Raw genomic sequence first — 19,714 nt, 5'->3', positions numbered from 1 at the left:
GATCAAAAAATGTTTGTATACAAGATGAGCAATTGAGAGAAAGATTATTAAGAAGACCGATTTTGTCACTCGAAGATGCCATTGAGCCAATGAGCAATCCACAAACGAATATACAGGGTTCAGGGCTAAAGGAAAACTCTTCGGGAATAGAATTTACAGTGCAGAAGGTGGCCATTCAGCCCATCTAGCCTGCACCAGCTCTTGGAAAGAGTACCCTACCTAAGCCCACATCTCCACCCTATTCCCATAAGCCAGTAACCCCACCCCACCTTTTTGGACACTCAGGGCAATTTATCATGGCTAATCCACCTAACCTGAACATCCTTGGACTGTGGGAGGAAACCAGAGCAGCCAGAGGAAACCCACGCAGACACGGGGAGAACGTCCAGACTCCACACAGACAGTGACCCAAGCCGGGAATCGAACCTGCGACCCTGGAGCTATGAAGCAACTGCGCTAACAACTGTGCTACCGTGGGAAAGTGACGTAAAAGTGCACATCGTGGTTGACGCCGCTGAATCTTTGGTGCAGCTAGAAAAATAGCGCGCTGCAGAAGGTGGCCGTTTTGTGCAGGCATGCTTGAGAAGAAAACACGAACTGGAAGTCGAGCGTTCTCCTCATGCGCATGCCAACTTTCCGCATGATGTCAAGAGCATGATGATGTGCATACGCTGTGGTAATGCCCACTATAGAAAAATTGGTCCTTGAAAAGGAAAAAACTGCTCGCGATGCAACAAGTTCAATCATTTTGCCTCACAATGCCGTTTCATTTCAGCAACACTGGCAAATAACTTTTAACTTCATATAATGATTCCTCTAACTTTACTCTGTAGGATGACTTCATGGTAGAAGCAATAACCAGAGTTAATGCACTGGACATTGATGATAGAAGAATTTTTCGACTCTGCGATTTAATTAAAGATTGGACTGTAACACTAAACATTAATGGGTCTGATGTTCCATTCAAGCTGGATATGGGTTCACATGCAAATTCAATCATAGAGGCAGATCTGAAACAAGTGCACAAAATTCCAATAATAAGAAAATCAAATTGTAGTACAACAATGCGAACGCAATACTAACGAAAGGTTCCAGCTGCCTCACGGTGCAGAATGGTGACATCTGTATGCCATTAGAATTTGAAATTGTGGATGATGTGAAGTCATCACTAATTGGTGCAGATACATGTGTTAAACTAAATTTAGTGAAAATAATTCACACTGCCAAAACATACCAGCATGAAGCTGAGGGCAAAGAACTAAATGTTGCAGATGCATTGTCAAGAGCCACCAACTACAATGTTAAGAAAGCATCAGAAGTTGTACTAAATGTGGAAGCACATGCCACATTTGTCGCAAACATTTTACCTGTGTCTCATGCAAAGCTAAAATTAATACGGGATGAAACTGAAAAAAACAGGGCAGCACGGTAGCATAAGTGGATAGCACTGTGGCTTCACAGCGCCAGGGTCACAGGTTCGATTCCCCGCTGGGTCACTGTTTGTGCGGAGTCTACACGTTCTTCCCATGTCTGCGTGGGTTTCCTCCGGGTGCTCCGGTTTCCTCCCACAGTCCAAAGATGTGCCGGTTAGGTGGATTGGCCATGATAAATTGCCCTTAGTGACCAAAAAGGTTGGGAGGGGTTATTGGGTTACGGGGATAGGGTGGGAGTGAGGGCTTAAGTAGGAGGGTGCAGTCTCTATGGGCTGAATGGCCTCCTTCTGCACTGTATGTTCTGTGTGTTCTGTGTTCTATGACAATACATCAAACGTGTGATGAAAAACCTCCGAGGAGGATGGCCTAATGGCAGTTGCATCAGTTCTCAAAGCATCAAAGATGACCTGACCGTGATAAACTCCTGTTGAAAGGAGACAGAATTGTAATACCCTCCTGGCTAAGAAGAAGTAAGAGAAGGAAAAGATACATGAAGGGCATCAAGGGATAGAGAAGTGTCAAAGACGTGCCAGGCAGTCAGTGTACTGACTGGGTATCAATAGAGATGTTGACAACTATGTACAAGAGTGTCGTGTCTGTCAAACACATCAACCATCCCAGTATAAAGAAACCTTTCTAGCAAGTGAGATAGTCACAAACCCATGGTCAAAGGTTGGAATGGACCTGTTCTATTTCAGAGGGAATGATTATTTAATCATCGTTGATTGCTATTCCAATGATCCAGAAGTCATAACGTCAGATTTGACTGGTCACTCAGTGATAAAGCGGTGAAGTCTGTATCTGCTCGACACGGAATTCTAATAAAAGTCGCGACGGATAATGGACCCTGTTTCAGTAGTTGGGAATGGTTGTCATTTGCAGAAGCATCCAACTTCCAACACATTACCTCTAATCCATTATATCCTCAATCTGATGGGAAGGCCGAGAAAGGTGTCGGGATAGTAGAAGACATTTGATGATAAAAAGGATTTATCGCTAGTGCTGTTAAGCTACAGAGCTACTCCTTTATCATCAGGATTGTCGCCTGCCCAGATACTGATGAGAAGGAAGATTCGTACAACATTGCCAACCATCACAATTACAAACATGGATGAACAGTTAATTAATGAACGCATCAACCAAAAGCAATGCAAGCAAAAAGCATACAACATCCATCCTGAGAACAAGAATCACAAAGAACACCACAGGCTGGACTGTCCAATGAGAGAGAGATTGGTTTGATTGGGCCTTTATTCACTGGAGTTTAGAAGGACGAGAGACGATCCGATTGAAATGTATAAAACTCGAACAGGGCTAGACAGACTAAATGCAGGGAGAATGTTTTTTTCTGGTTGGGGAATCTAGAACCAGGGGATACAGTCTCAGGATACAGGGATACAACTGCCATTTAGTACTGAGATGAGGAAATATTTCTTCATTCAAACGGTAGTGAACCTGTGGAATTCTCTACCACAGAGGATGTGGACACCAAATCACTGAATGTTTCTTTGTGTTCAAGAAAGAGATTTATTTCAGATTTTAATGGCATCAAGAGTAATGGGGAGAAAAAGGGAATATGACATTGTGCCATGAGGGTCCCTGTGAGTTAATGCATTTTAGAAGGTCTAATGCAGGTAAGGGAATGTACAGTGAATGGTAGAACCCTCAAGAGTATTGAAAGTCAGAGAGATCTAGGTGTACAGGTCCACAGGTCACTGAAAGGGGAACACATGTGGAGAAGGTAGTTAAGAAGGCATAAGGCATGCTTGCCTTCATTGGCCAGGGCATTGAGTATAAAAATTGGCAAGTCATGTTGCCGCTGTATAGAACCTTAATTAGGCCACGCTTGGAGTATAGTGTTCAATTCTGGTCGCCACACTACCAGAAGGATGTGGAGGTTTTAGAGAGGGTGCAGAAGAGATTTACCAGGATGTTGCCTGGTATGGAGGGCATTAGCTATGAGAGGTTGAATAAACTCGGTTTGTTTACACTGGAACAGCGAAGGTTGAGGGGCGACCTGATAGAGGTCGACAAAACTATGAGGGGCATAGACAGAGTGGATAGTCAGAGGCTTTTTCCCAGGGTAGAGGGGTCAATTACTAGGGGGCATAGGTTTAAGGTGCGAGGGGCAAGGTTTAGGGGAGATGTACGAGACAAGTTTTTTACACAGAGGGTAGTGGGTGCCTGGAACTCGCTGCCGGAGGAGGTGGTGGAAGCAGGGACGATAGTGACGATAGTTTAAGGGGCATCTTGAGAAATACATGAATAGGATGGGAATAGATGGATACGGCCTCCGGATGTGTAGAAGATGTTAGTTTTGACGGGCAGCATGGTCGGCACAGGCTTGGATGGCTGATGGGCCTGTTCCTGTGCTGTACATTTCTTTGTTCTTTGTTCTTTGTTATTGTGTGAGTGGCGCTGGGCTGTGGATCTGGGAGTTGGCTTTACTTTTGCTTTGGGTTTGGAGCTGGTTTGTGGCTCTGGGTTTATACTTTTGTTTTCACATTTGGTTGCTGTAGACTCGGACAGAGAAGTATTTTGGCCTGTCTCTCTATTTTCAATTTTCAAGAGTTATTCCAAGGAAGAAACCCAATTGTAATAGTTATCTGTTTTGGTAAAATGTTTTTTTTGTTTATGGGATCTTTGGAATTGGAACAATGAAGGGGGAATTTATTCAGGGTTATACATAGATTATAATGTTTGTAGTTGATAATAATTTTTACTGTGTGTGTTTATACAAATGTTAACTAAATTCATAGAATAAAACTTGTTTTTTTGATTGATTAAAAGTGTAGAAGCACTGTGTTGAATAACATCTAAAAGGCAGGCTCTTGTGCTCACCGTAATCAAAACCAATAAACAGTTGTAGGTCAGGTGAACTCCATAATATACTTTGGTGTTTTCAAAACCCTGGCCCATAACAATTGAGATAGAAGATCAACCATGATTATATTGGCTCTAAGTGCTGAATGGCCTACTCCTGCTCCTAGTTTTAATGGAGCATACAGATCTGCACACAATACCAGGCAGTATGCATGACTCACACATCCTCAGCAGATCCCTGACATCGCAGAGTCCATAGAGGCTGTGGGTCTGGCTCCTCAGCAAAAAGGGCTACTTACTGAGAACATGGCTGGTGATGCCGGTGCAGTGGCCAGAGACTCCAGCTGAGAGGTGGTACAATGAGGGCTCATACTGCAACCCGGACTTTAGTGGAACACACCATTGGGATACTAAGAATGAGATTCCGGTGCCTGGACAGCAAAGCCTGCAGAACAATCCCTAGCAAGTGTCATGCATCATCGTGGCTTACTGTGTGCTGCACAACCTAGCCATGCAAAGCGGATGAGGTCCTTGAAGATGAAGAAATGGAGGAGCTGCAAATATCCTTCAAATTAGATTAGTGGAGGAGGGTGATGAGGTCCTGGAAGTCCATTGCAGGCAATGAGGCCATTGCTGTAGCCAGATGAGGCAGGCATGCTTATGAGTGATACAAACATACCTCATCATAACAAGGAACCATAGACAAGCAACATGATTATGGTGAACATTGTATACATGTGATCAATACCCATACGCACATTGTGCAACTACATCTTCTTGACTTCCTAAGCCTGCCTCTGCATCTTGGTACACCCGGGACAGCAACAGCAGAGATGGAGGCAGCCTGCTGACCGTGAGGCCCTGTTGTCTGTGATGAGCTTAGCAGGTGTCCTCTGGAGGGTCGAGACCCGAAGAGCCCCGGCCGGCTTTTGGGGTCCTGCTCTGTGGCAGTGGCACCTTACCAGCATCTGGAGCTGGTGGGGTCATGGGAAGAGAGGACTGGGAGTAGTCAGACACTCTCAGATTCATGCTGGTTGGCAGTCAAGAGCTGCAAAGCTGTTGAACCTCCTGCCTACGGGTGCCCAAGGGGCCCTGGTTGACTCTGTGAGGACATAGGCAGCGAGGGAGAGATTGAGATGCCCTGCAGCGTTCCTCCATTGGCACTGATAGATGAAAGCTAGTGCATCAGCCATGGAGTCCAGTAAAGCAGTACGTGACCAATGTCTTAGACCGAAGTCGTCATGCCAGCCACCATCCTACCAGTGTTGACTTCAATACAATGGCATGCTGGCACGATTACCACAGACTGAACTCCTCCATCGTGCCTTGCAACCGTTGGAGTGCAGCTGACATTCCTGAGCTTGATTTTGCAGCTCCAACAACTGAGGCTCCAGAGGCTCATCACCTGACTCAGACTCAGATGATTCCTTCATTTCATAGAGTCCCTGAAGTACAGAAGGAGCCCATTTGGTCCACTGAGTCTGCACCGACCCTCTGAAAAAGCACTCCACTCAAGCCCACTTACCGCCCTATTCCTATAACCCCTTAACCTAACCTACACACTCCTGGACACGGAGGGCAAATTTAGCATTGCCAATCCACCTAACCTGCACATCTTTGGACTGTGGGAGGAAACCAGAGCACCCGGAGGAAATCCATGCATACATGGGGAGAAAGTGCAAACTCCACACAGTCACCCGAGTCCAGAATTGTTTGTCTGCTGGAATCTGGGCATTCCACTGCTAGTCTGGGACATTTCCCTCGTTATGAGCCATCTTGTCCTGAATGACTACAGTTCAGGAGAATGTAAGCAGGGTGCCTGCCATACCAGGTGAGAAGGATGTCTGGCATGTGTGGACGATGAGTGGTGCAATGTGGACACAATCCACAAAGGAGAGTGAGTGGTGATATCCTTGAGCTGGCAATGAGTGAGATCCCTGTAGAAAGTGATGGATTTGTGAGTATGTAGTTAAGAGCAATGGGAAAGGTGACCTACCCTGGTGGAACGGAGAAGATTATTCATCCTCTTCCTGCATTGTGTGGCTGTATTCATTTCTAGGGCCTAGGCACTCACCACTGCTGCCACCATCTCCCAAGCTGATCACCTTGGATGTCCAAATTTCATAGAATCCCTTCAGTGCAGAAGGAGTCCATCAAGTCTGCCCCATCTTCTGAAAGAGCACCGTACCTCGACCCACTCCCCCACTCTATCCCCGTAAGCCCACATCTTTGGACATAAAGGTGCAGTTTAGCATAGTCAATCCACCTAACCTGCACATATTTGGGCTTTTTGAGGAAACTGGAGCACCCGGAGGAAACCCACGCAGACACGGGGAGAATGTGAAAACTTCACACAGACGATCACCCAAGGTCGGAATTGAACCCAGGTCCCTGGCAATTCAGGTTGGTGCAGTTGTGACCTCCAAAAAACGGATGGAGCTCATACAGGAGATTCAGGCTGGTGCAATTCCAACGACATATTACTGGAAGTTAAACCTGAGGATTTTACAGTGTCTTCCGTTTGTGTTATCTCTGTACAGAAACACTGGCTGTATTCTAAAGAGTGTTCACAGATTGGGTCCTTCCCATCCATTCAGACAGAAGATTGGTTGAGAAACTGCTTGCAATTTTCTACTCCAGAAGTTGCCCTTCAGAGTTCTTGCTGCTCTCTGTCCTTTAAACAGGAGTGCCTTCGCAGATCTGACCAGGAGGTTTGAAAATCGCCTGGCAGAGAGAGTAAGAGGGTCTTCCAGATGCTTCAAGGCTAAACGTTTCACAGCACTGAGGACAAAATTGAGCTTTCCAGATGACCCGTCTTTCTTCTGGAAGATTCTGAATGGATCCACCAATCGCAAGCAACAACATGAGATAGTTCAGGATTCCAGCCACGTTGATCAGCTACTTACCAAGTCTTATCAAACTGACATCACAGGTTCTGCCACAGAACCTAAAAGGAAAGTCCTGGATAAATCCATTAGATCAGGGGTGTTTCAGTTTGTAGCAACTAACAAGAAGATGGCAGATTTAAGGCAGCCAGGCCAGGAATTTAAAAGGAAGCACAGAACAGACAAAGATTTTATAATGGTGTCCTAACACTTTTGTTATGTGAAACACAAATTGGAGTATTTCCTTCAGGGTGAGTGATCAGAGCTGCAACACTGGGCTCTGTAATGCCATTTTTCAGCATTGTGGTTGCTGGTCTGTGTAAAAATTTGATTTGCATTGGCAGCACACATGCCCAATCTGATGTTGGCCATGCCAAACATCATTTTGATAAGGTCACCAGCGGATGCATTAGGAGTGTAAGCTAGAAGTATTCAAAAATAGGCAGATTGTGTCATTAGTCATCATATCATTCTGCTGCTGCTGTGCTGCCATTTTTGATCTCAACTAACATCCTCATAACCTCGTTGAGCTGGACATATGTTCAGCAACGGAAAGGATCCCCTCACCAGCATTATACAAAGGGTCCATCAACTACTTCCTCGTTAGAACATAAGAACTAGGAGCAGAAGTAGGCCATCTGGCCCCTTGAGCCAGCTCCGCCATTCAATCAGATCATGGCTGATCTTTTGTGGACTAAGCTCCACTTTCCGACCTGAATACCATAACCCTTAATCACTTTATTCTTCAAAAAATTATCAATCTTTATCTTAAAAGCATTCAATGAAGGAGCCTCAACTGCTTCACTGGACAAGGAATTCCATAGATTCACCCTTTGGGTGAAGAAGTTCCTCCTAAATTCAGTCCTAAATCTACTTCCCCTTATTTTGAGGCTATTCCCCCTAGTTCTGCTTTCACCCGCCAGTGGAAACAACCTGCCCGCATCTATCCTATCAATTCCCTTCATAATTTTATATGTTTCTATAAAATTCAAACGAGGACAGTCCCAGTCTATTCTTTTTTAAAAATAATATTTATTCAAATTTTCACATTTTCACAAAAAAGAAAACAGTAACAGAAAATTCTAATAACAAAAAGAACAACCCCCCCCCCCCCCCCCCCCCCCACCATGTATATAAAAGAGAAAAAATAAATAAACGCCCGTCGTTGGCAAAGATTCAACCCAAAACAAAAACAAAGAGACAACCCCCCCCCCAACTGGGTTGCTACTGCTGCTGACCTTTTGATTTTACTGCTCTGCCAGGAGATCTAGGAATGGTTGCCATCTCCTGAAAAACCCCTGCACTGACCCCCTTAGGGCAAATTTCACCCTCTCCAATTTAATAAACCCCGCCATATCGTTGACCCAGGCCTCCACGCTTGGGGGCCTCGCATCCTTCCACTGAAGAAGAATCCTCCGCCGGGCTACTAGGGACGCAAAGGCCAGAACACCGGCCTCTTTCGCCTCCTGCACTCCCGGCTCCACTGCAACCCCAAATATTGCGAGTCCCCAGCCTGGATTGACCCTGGATCCTACCACCCTCGATACCGTCCTTGCTACACCCTTCCAAAATTCCCCCAGCGCTGGGCATGCCCAGAACATGTGGACATGGTTTGCTGGGCCCCCAGAGCACCTAATACACCTGTCCTCACTCCCAAAAAAAATGGCTCATCGTTGTCCCGGTCATATGAGCCCTATGCAGCACCTTAAACTGTATGAGGCTAAGCCTCGCACAAGAAGAGGAGGAGTTCATCCTTTCCAGGGCATCTGCCCACGTCCCCTCCTCAATCTCCTCACCCAGCTCCTCCTCCCATTTCCTTTCAGCTCCTCCACCGAGGCCTCGTTTACCTCCTGCATCACCTGGTACGCTTCCGAGATCCTCCCCTCTCCAACCCCAGTCCCAGTCTACTCAACCTCTCCTCGTAATCCAACCCCTTCAGCTCTGGGATTAACCGAGTGAATCCCCTCTGCACACCCTCCAGCGCCAGTATGTCCTCCCTCAGGTAAGGAGACCAAAACTGAACACGATACTCCAGGTGTGGCCTCACTAACACCTTATACAATTGCAGCATAACCTCCCTAGTCTTAACCTCCCTAGACTTCAACAAACCCAATGCAATCCAACTCCATCCCTCCAGCAACGAAGAACAAAACTCCATTTGCCTTCTTTATCACCTGTTGCACCTGTAAACCAACTTTTTGCGATTCATGCACTAGCACACCCAGGTCTCTCTGCACAGCTGTTATTCCTACCAAAATGGATAACTTCACACTTGTCAACATTGTATTCCATCTGCCAGACCCTCGCCCATTCACTTAACCTATCTAAATCCCTCTGCAGACTTCTGGTGTCCTCTGCACTTTTCAGTATACTTCAGTATACTCAGTATACTTCTAGTAGTTTTGCCATTAGCTACAGTTCCTGACGTTGGGTTCTTGGCGATTTCTTTACTCCCTACCCTACTACTTGTTTTTGGAATTGTATTAAGTTCCAGTGAAGCATTTAGGCCCTCCCCCCATTTACCAGTCCCAATGACCACCCTATTTGTCCTTTCCACTAGGATACTGGTTCCAGATTGGCTCAGGTGGAGACCATCCGAATGGCACAGTTCCCTCCTGTCCCAATACTGTGCCAGTACCCCATAAAATTTAACCCCTCTTTCCCACACGTGTTTATTTGCCTAATTTTCTCATCCCTATGCCAATTTGCACATGGTTTGGATAATAATCCAGAGATGAATTGGCTGTAGCCGGGTTAGTAGGGGTAATTGATGGATTGCAATTTTATTTGAAGTTGGTGAAGTCTACAGGGAATGATGATGCATGTGGTGAAGGCAGTGGCTTTATCTTCAAGGTTTCCGCTCAGACTATTTGCTCCCCTTTTCCAGTGACCACCCCACATGCTTCACTATATACGTGATACCATATAATGTGGTAACATTATTCAAGAAGGGAGGAAGGGGTAATCCAGGCAACTACATGCCAGTCAGTCTAACCTCAATGGTGGCAAAGTTATTGGAAGCTAAAATTAACCTGCATTAGGAGGCGGAGTGATTAATCAAGAACAGTCAGCATGGTTTTGGTAACGAGAGATTATGTCTGACCAACTTGATTGAATTTTTCAAAGAGGTGACCAGGTGTGTAGATGAGGACAATGCATTTGACATAGTTTACTTGGACTCTGTGCTCATATCTTATGCTCTGAGTTTCTGTTCCATAATGGGAGCCTTTCTCCACCATGTTTTGTTACAATCAGGAAAGTAAGGACTGGCTGCCCCTGCACTCTGGCATGAACTGCAGTCAGGATGACATCGATATGAACCGACTGAGATATGTGCACACTGGAGCAATTGGGTCAAAGGGTCAAGACAGTTTTCATTTCCGCTTATCGGATGGCGATCACAGATCTTCAGTGCACTGCTTCCAAATCTCCATTCAGAACATTGAAAAAGGTACAGTAGAAACAATAACCACAGCGATCACTTACAGCTCAAAAAAGCAAAGCAGAGATCATTTCACAATACAGCAATAATACTGCAATCAAAGTTAATACCTTATTATTTTGAAAACTAAATGAATTAAGGTATGTCATGAATGTACAGAAATTACTGCCATATATTTTAAGTATTCGTAAAGGCTAGTTGGCAACTTTCCCAGCTTCCCCGGAGCCTTTTTGATCATACAGCGTGTATCATAATTCAACCAGTCTAGATGCGAGTTGGACTGAGAGGCAATAGCCAATGTAATTTTGATCAAAATGTGACATCCTTATGCATGATAGGGCAATCAGGCATCTTAATAGAAAAACTTCTATTACATTTTTTTAAACACAGAGCAAGTATTTATTTAGGTTCTGGTCCTTATTAAAATTGAGCATTCGCAATGCTGCATCTTAATGTATTGTCAAATGATTGTGTTCTTGTGTTATCCCAGGTTGAACAAGCTCTTCATTAGAGATGGTGGCATAGTAGTAATATTACTGAATTAGTAATTCATCAACCAAGCCTAATTCACTGGGGGAATGGGTTCAAATCCGACACAGCATCTTGTGTAATTTAAATTCAATTAATAAATCTGAAATTACAAAGCTAGTCTCAGCAATGGTAACCATGAAACCACCATCAATTGTTGCAAAGGTCTTCCTTCCCCTGGTATGGCCGACATGTGACTCCAGACCCACAGCAATATTGTGGACTTTTAACTATCTTTTGGACGATTCAGTTCAAGGGCAAAGAGGGATGAGCAACAAATGCTCGCTTTGCCAGTGACACCCACAGAATAAAGAGAAGCGATAACTACTGGGGCAATGTGATACTATAAACTTCTGAATATTATATAATGCGGTAACACTTATTTGAAGCAAAACATCTGATTTCATAATGTGCAAATTCCAATTCTCATTTAGATTAGGACTGTGCTTTTGAAAAGAATAAAAATGCACGGAATTCCTGAGGGATCAGATTTTCAGTTTTGAAATCTATATCAATATAGAGAGGCTGGTCAGATTAAAATAGCTGTGGCAATCCTTAAAGATGTGAAGTGATGCATTCTGGGAGGACTAACATGGCTATGGAATACACAATGGATGAAATGAAATGAAATGAAAATCGCTTATTGTCACGAGTCGGCTTCAATGAAGTTACTGTGAAAAGCCCCTAGTCGCCACATTCCGGCGCCTGTCCGGGGAGGCTGGTATGGGAATCGAACCGTGCTGCTGGCCTGCTTGGTCTGCTTTAAAAGCCAGCGATTTAGCCCAGTGAGCTAAACCAGCCCCTAAAAATGAAAATCGCTTATTGTCACGAGTAGGCTTCAAATGAAGTTACTGTGAAAGTTCCCTAGTCGCCACATTCCAGCGCCTGTTCGGATAGTATGATTCTAAGAAATACAGAGGGCCAGATAGACCATGGGGTGCATATCCAAAGATCCCTGAAGAGACTAGGGCAGGGCAGGTGGTTAAGAAGTCATATGGGATACTTCCCTTCATTAGCCACTTGGACATCTTGGCAGTGCCAGACCTGCATCCAGGCTGATTTTCTGTCTAATGCTATCCAAATATTACCACTGTAGTTTAGTGGTCTGTATAACACCCCTACGAATGTCTTTTGTCCCCTGGTGTTTCTTAGAACATAGAACATTACAGCGCAGTATGGGCCCTTCGGCCCTCGATGTTGCGCCGACCTGTGAAACCATCTGAAGCCTCTCTGACCTACACTATTCCATTTTCATCCATATGTCTATCCAGTGACAACTTAAATGCCCTTAAAGTTGGCAAGTCTACTACTGTTGCAGGCAGGGCGTTCCACACCCCTACTACTCTCTGAGTAAAGAAACTGCCTCTGACATCTGTCCTATATCTACCACCCCTCAATTTAAAGCTATGTCCCCTCATGTTGATCATCACCATCCGAGGAAAGAGACTCTCACTGTCCACCCTATCTAACCCTCTGACTATCTTATATGTCTCTCTTAAGTCACCTCTCAGCCTTCTCCTCGCTAACGAAAACAACCTCAAGTCCCTGAGCCTTTCCTCCATACCAGGCAACATCCTAGTAAATCTCCCTTTCCAAAGCTTCCACATCCTTCCTATAATGTGGTGACCAGAACTGCATGCAGTACTCCAGGAGCGGCCGCACCAGAGTTATGTACAGCTGCAGCATGACCTTGTGGCTCCGAAACTCAATCCCCCTGCTGATAAAGGCGAGCACACCATATGCCTTCTTAACAGCCCTATTAACCTGGGTGGCAACTTTCAGGGATTTATGTACCTGGATGCCGAGATCTCTCTGTTCATCTACACTACCAAGAATCTTGCCATTAGCCCAGTACTCTGCATTCCTGTTACTCCTTCCAAAGTGAACCAACTCACACTTTTCCGCATTAAACTCCATCTGCCACCTCTCAGCCCAGCTCTGCAGCTTATCTATGTCCCTCTGTATCCTATAACATCCTTCAGCACTATCCACAACTCCACCGACCTTCGTGTCATCTGCAAATTTACTAACCCATCCTTCTACACCCTCTTCCAGGTCATTTATAAAAATGACAAACAGCAGTGGCCCCAAAACAGATCCACCACTAGTAACTGAACTCCAGGATGAACATTTGCCATCAACCACCACCCTCTGTCTTCTTTCAGCTAGCCAATTACTGATCCAAACCACTAAATCACCTTCAATCCCAGAGCTGAAGGGGTTGGATTATGAGGCGAGGTTGAGTAGACTGGGACTGTACTCGTTGGAATTTAGAAGGATGAGGGGGGATCTTATAGAAACATTTAAAATTATGAAGGGAATAGATAGGATAGATGCTGGCAGGTTGTTTCCACTGGAGGGTGAAAGCAGAACTAGGGGACATAGCCTCAAAATAAGGGGAAGTAGATTTAGGACTGAGTTTAGGAGGAACTTCTTCACCCAAAGGGTTGTGAATCTATGGAATTCCTTGCCCAGTGAAGCAGTTGAGGCTCCTTCATTACATGTTTTTAAGGTAAAGATAGATAGTTTTTTGAAGAATAAAGGGATTAAGGGTTATGGTGTTCGGGCCGGAAAGTGGAGCTGAGTCCACAAAAGATCAGATCTCATTGAATGGCGGAGCAGGTTCGAGGGGCCAGATGGCCTACTCCTGCTCCTAGTTCTTATGTTCCTTATTTTCTGCAATAGCCTACCGTGGGGAACCTTATCAAACGCCTTACTGAAATCCATATACACCACATCAACCGCTTTACCCTCATCCAGCTGTTTGGTGACCTTCTCAAAAAACTCAATAAGGTTTGTGAGGCATGACCTACCCTTCACAAAACCGTGTTGAGTATCGCTAATCAACTTGTTCTTTTCAAGATGATTATAAACGCTATCTCTTATAACCTTTTCCAACATTTTACCCACAACCGAAGTAAGGCTCACAGGTCTATAATTATCGGGGTTGTCTCTACTCCCCTTCTTGAACAAGGGGACAACATTTGCTATCCTCCAGTCTTCCGGCACTATTCCTGTCGACAAAGATGACATAAAGATCAAGGACAAAGGCTCTGCAATCTCCTCCCTGGCTTCCCAGAGAATCCTAGGGTAAATCCCACCTGGCCCAGGGGACTTTGGAAAGTTAAAGTCCCCCGTAACAACTACCCTGTTACTCTCGCTCCTCTCGAGAATCATCTTTGCAATCCTTTCCTCCACATCTCTGGAACTATTCGGACGTCTATAGACAACTCCCAACAGGGTGACCTCTCCTCTCCTGTTCCTAACCTCGGCCCATACTACCTCAGTAGATGAGTCCTCAAACGTCCTTTCTACCGCCGTAATACTTTCCTTGCTTATCAATGCCACACCCCCCCCCCCCCCCCCCCCCCCCCCCTCTTTTACCATCCTCTCTGTTCTTACAGAAACATCTAAATCCTGGAGCCTGCAACAACCATTACTGTCCCTGCTCTACCCATGTCTCCGAAATCGCCACAATATCGAGATCCCAGGTACCAACCCATGCTGCAAGCTCACCCACCTTATTCCGGATGCTCCTGCCGTTGAAGTAGACACACTTCAAACCAGCGTCTTGCCTGCCGGTGCCCTCTTTCGAACTTTTAACCCTATCCCTGACCTCACTACTCTCAACATCCTGTACACTGGGACTACAATTTAGGTTCCCATCCCCCTGCTGAATTAGTTTAAACCCCCCCGAAGAGCACTAGCAAATCTCCCACCCAGGATATTGGTACCCTTCTGGTTCAGGTGAAGACCATCCTGTTTGTAGAGGTCCCACCTACCCCAGAATGAGCCCCAATTATCCAGGAAACCAAAACCCTTCCTCCTGCACCATCCCTGTAGCCATGTGTTCAACTCCTCTCTCTCCTTATTTCTCACTTCGCTAACTCAACCCAAACAGATTCCACATCATCTGTACTGATACAGAACATAAACTATAGAGTGCAGAAGGAGGCCATTTGGCCCATCGAGTCTGCACCGACCCATTTAAGCCCTCACTTCCACCCTATCCCCGTAACCCAGTAACCTCTCCTAACCACTTTTGGACACGAAGGGCAATTTAGCATGGCCAATCCACCTAACCTGCACGTCTTTGGTCTGTGGTTGGAAACTGGAGCACCCGGAGCAAACCCACGCAGACACGGGGAGAAAGTGCAGACTCCGCACAGAAGTGACAGAATCGAACCTGGGACCCTGGCGCTGTGAAGCCACAGTGCTATCCACTTGTGCTACAGTACTGCCCTTAAATCCTTAATATATCCTCAATATTTTATAAATATCTTTATTAATCAACAAAGCAACGCCACCACCTTTTCCTTTCAGTCTGTCTTTCCTAAAAACTGAATAGCTCTCAATGTTTAGTTCCCACCCTTGGTCACCTTGGAGCCATGGGCGGTATTCTCCTTTCGGGTGACTAAGTCCCCCATGGCAGCGGGAAAACCAGCACGAACCACTCCGGCGTCAAAAGCCCCTGAAAGTGCAGCTAGGTGGACACCGGAGGGGTTGGCGCCGAAGGGACTGCGCGAGTTAGCACATGCGTCAAAGGGCTGGCATGATCGTACGCATGCGTGGAACTGCCGGCATGGTTCCGCGCATGCGCAGACCGGCCGGCGGATTCTGGCGCATGCGCAGGGGGTTGTCTTCCCCGCGCTGGCCATGGCGGATCCCAAAAGGGGCCAGTGCGGAAGGAAGGAGTGCCCCCGTGGCACAGGCCTGGCCACAGATCGGAGGGCCCCGATCGCGAGCCAGACCAGCACGGGGCACCCCCAGGGACAGATTCCCCCCCCCCCCCCCGAGGGTCACCCCAGCCGACTTACCTGCCAGGTCTCGCCGTGTGGGACCATGTCTAATCCACACCGGCAGGACTGGCCAGAAACGGGCGGCTGTTCGGCACATCGGGGCCCGGAGAACTGCCAACGGCCCCTGACTAGCGTTGCGTGAACCCCGCCTCTTCCCAAAAACTGGCACTGGAGAATACGGCAGCCGGCGGCAGGTCAGGATTCACGACGCCCCCTGGGGATTCTACAACCCGGCAGGGGGTCGGCGAATCCTGCTGCATGTCTCCGTAATCCCAACCATATCATATCACTCTACCTGCGCAAATAATTCATGCATTTATTTCTACGCGTTCAGGTAAAAAACCTTAAGGCTAGTCCTTTTAACACTTTTTTGTCCTGTCCCTAGTATTTTGCAGTGTCATTATCTGATACAGGCCTTTGATTTGTTTGCCTATCACTTTTCGTATTCTCCTTGCTGTCATACTCTCTTGTTCTTGATTCCCCCTGCTCTGAATCCTTACATGGGTTCCCATCCCCTGCCATATTAGTTGAAACCCTCCCCAACCACTCCAACAAATACTCCCACAAGGACATCAGTCCCGGTCGTGCCCAGGTGTACACCATCCAGTTTATACAGGTCCCACCTCTCCCAGAACCGGCCCTGATGCCCCAGGGATCTGAAATCCTCCTCCTCACACCATCTCTTCAGCCATGTATTGATCCGATACACCCTAATATTTCTACTCTGACAAGTACATGGCATTGGGAGTAATCCTGAGATCGCTACCTTTTAAGGTCCGACTTCTCAACTTTCTTCCTAACTCCTTATATTCAGTTTTCAGGACCTCATACCTTTTTTTAACCTATGCCGTTGATATCCACGTATACCACGACCACTGGTTGTTCACCCTCTCCCTCCAGAATGTCATGTAACTGCTCCGAGACATCTTCACTCCAGCACCAGGAAGGCAACATACCATTCTGGAGTCTCGTTGGCCACAGAAACGCTTATCCCCCTTATAATCGAATCCCCTAAATCTATTGCTTCTCCACACTTTTTAATACTCTCCCCTGCAGCAGAACCAAACATGGTGCAACAAATTTGGCTGTTGCTGCTTTCCCCAGAGAGGTCATTCCCCTCAACAGTATCCAAAATGGTATATCTGTTTTGCAGGGGAATGGCAACAGGAGATTCCTTCACTGCCTGCCTAGTTGTCTTGCTCTGCCTGGTGATCACCCATTCCCTTCCTGCCTGTGGTTTCTGAGCCTGCGGTGTGACCAACTCTCTCAGCGTGCTTTCCACGACACCCTCTGTCTCGCAGATGCTCTACTGTGTCCCCAGTCCCCAGGAGCTGTAGCTGCAGACACTTCTTGCACACATGCTGGCTCCGGGCACTGGAAATGTTCCCAGCCTCCCACGTAGAGTAAGAGGAGCAAACCAAAGCTTTGAAATCTCCTGCCATGACTTACACTTTTAATTTAAAGCTTTGGAAGATATCTGATATTAAATTCTAATCAATTCTCTCCGGCCCTTCATTCCTTGTATTTGTTCCTACCAATTGGGGGCCTTACAGATCATAAACCACAAAACTTATTTTCAAATTATAAGTGCTAAAAATTGTAAAGACTTGCCAATCTTTCCCACTACTTACCAATCAGCTTCCTCCCTTGGAGCCTCACCTGCAGCAGGGCAAGAACCCTCTCTGAAGATTTAAAAAGTTACAGAGCAAGGAGAAAATGCAGAGAGTACCTCTTCCCGTTCTGCACTGAATTTCCACTCTGCTTCAAATTCCCAAGTTTAAAACTTATTCTGTCTGTGCCTCACTCCAGGTGTAAGTAACCAATGTCTCTTGACTCCTAATCAGGCTTCAGGTAATGTACAGTTAACTGCCACTCAGTTATTTGGGTGGGGCAGCTCCTTATCAAACTTTTAATTGAACTACTAAAATTAAAAGAGAAAAGAGGGAAAGACTTACCAATTCAATTCCCACTCTGCTGCAAAATCCAATGTTTAAAACTCACTCTGTCTGTTCCTCACTCCGGATGTGGCCTTTCTCTCTGCTCATGCGCAAAGCTAATTGCGAGTGTGCTTTGAAGCTCTCTTCTTAAATAGAGCTGAGTCAAATTAGTCACAGTACAATAGAGGAGGAATTTCTAGAGTATAGACGGGATGGTTTTCTGGATCGATATATTGAGGAACCAACAAAGGAACAAGCCATCTTGGATGGGGTATTGTGCAATGAGAAAGGATTTATCGGCAATCTAGTTGTGAGAGAACCCTTAGGGATGAATGACCATAATATGATAGAATTCTTTATCAAGGTGAATAGAGAGTTAGTTGTTTCTGAGCCCAAGGTCCTGAAGCTCAATAAATGTAACTGTGCTGGTATAATATGCTGGCTGTGATGGATGGTAAACATGACTGAAAAGTAAAACAATGGACAGGCAATGGCAGGCATTCAAGGAACGAATAAGTGAACTCCAAGAGTCTTTCATTCCTATTTAGCGTAAAAGTGGAAAGGGGACTATGCTCAAACCCAGGCTTACAAGGTAAATTAGAGATAGTATTAGATTCAAAGAAGAGGCATGCAAATTACCAAGAGAAAGCAATAGATCTGAGGGTTGGGAACAGTTTAAAATTCAGCAAAGACAGACCAAACGATTGATTAAGAAGAGGAAAATACAATTTGAAAATAAGCTAGCGGGGAACATAAAAACTGACTGTAAAAGTTTCTATAAGTATGAAAAGAGAAAAAGATTGATAAAACCTAATGTGGGCCCCTTACAGTCAGAAATGGGAGAATTAGAACATAGAACAGTACAGCACAGAACAGGCCCTTCGGCCCTCGATGTGCCGAGCAATGATCACCCTACTTAAACCCACGTAACCCGTATACCCGTAACCCAACAATCCCCCCATTAACCTTGCACTACGGGCAATTTAGCATGGCCAATCCACCTAACCCGCACATCTTTGGACTGTGGGAGGAAACCGGAGCACCCGGAGGAAACCCACGCACACACAGGGAGGACGTGCAGACTCCACACAGACAATGACCCAGCCGGGAATCGAACCTGGGACCCTGGAGCTGTGAAGCATTGATGCTAACCACCATGCTACCGTGAGGCCCCAAATTCATAACAGGGATCAAAGAAATGGCTCAGGAACTAAATTTGCACTTTACTTCTGTCTTCACAAAGACATGAATAATGTACCGGCAGTTCTGAGAAACACAAGTTTTAGTGAGAAGCTGAAGGAAAGTAGTATTAGTAAAGAAATTATTTTGGAGAAATTAATGAGATTGAAGGTGGACAAATCTCCAGGGCCAGATAATCATCATCCCAAAGTACTTAAAGAAGTGGCCCTTGAAATAGTACAAAGAACAAAGAAAAGTACAGCACAGGAACAGGCCCTTTGGCCCACCAAGCCTGCGCCGACCATGCTGCTGATCTAAAATAAAATCTTCTACACTTCCGGGGTCCTTATCGCTCTATTCCCATCTTATTCATGTATTTGTCAAGATGCCCCTTAAATGTCACTCTTGTCCCTGCTTCCATCACCACATCCGGCAGTGAGTTCCAGGCACCCACTACCCTCTGTGTAAAAAAACTTACCTCATACATCTCCTTTGAACCTTGTCCCTCGCACCTTAAACCTAAGCTGTCTAGTAATTTACAGCTCTACCCTGGGAAAAAGTCTCTGACAATTCACTCTTTCTATGCCCCTCATAATATTGTAGTTCTCTATCAGGTCGCCCTTCAACCGCCTTCGTTCCAGTGAGAACAAACCAAGTTTATTCAAACTCTCCCTATAGCTAATGCCCT

General features: G+C 45.8%; 1 protein-coding gene across 3 annotated transcripts in view; it reads left to right on the top strand.

The window, feature by feature from the left end:
- Positions 1-19,714, top strand: part of frem1a (Fras1 related extracellular matrix 1a) — a 452,495-nt gene that overhangs the window by 370,022 nt on the left and 62,759 nt on the right. For all 3 annotated transcript variants that reach the window (XM_038804357.1, XM_038804358.1, XM_038804359.1), the window contains one exon: positions 10,397-10,592. In XM_038804357.1, coding sequence (XP_038660285.1) covers positions 10,397-10,592 — 196 coding nt within the window. The remainder of the gene's footprint in view (positions 1-10,396; positions 10,593-19,714) is intronic.

Source organism: Scyliorhinus canicula, chromosome 8 (assembly GCF_902713615.1).
Source record: "Scyliorhinus canicula chromosome 8, sScyCan1.1, whole genome shotgun sequence".
Classification (NCBI taxonomy): Eukaryota; Metazoa; Chordata; class Chondrichthyes; order Carcharhiniformes; family Scyliorhinidae; genus Scyliorhinus; species Scyliorhinus canicula.
This window is presented reverse-complemented; position numbering and strand designations above follow the sequence as displayed.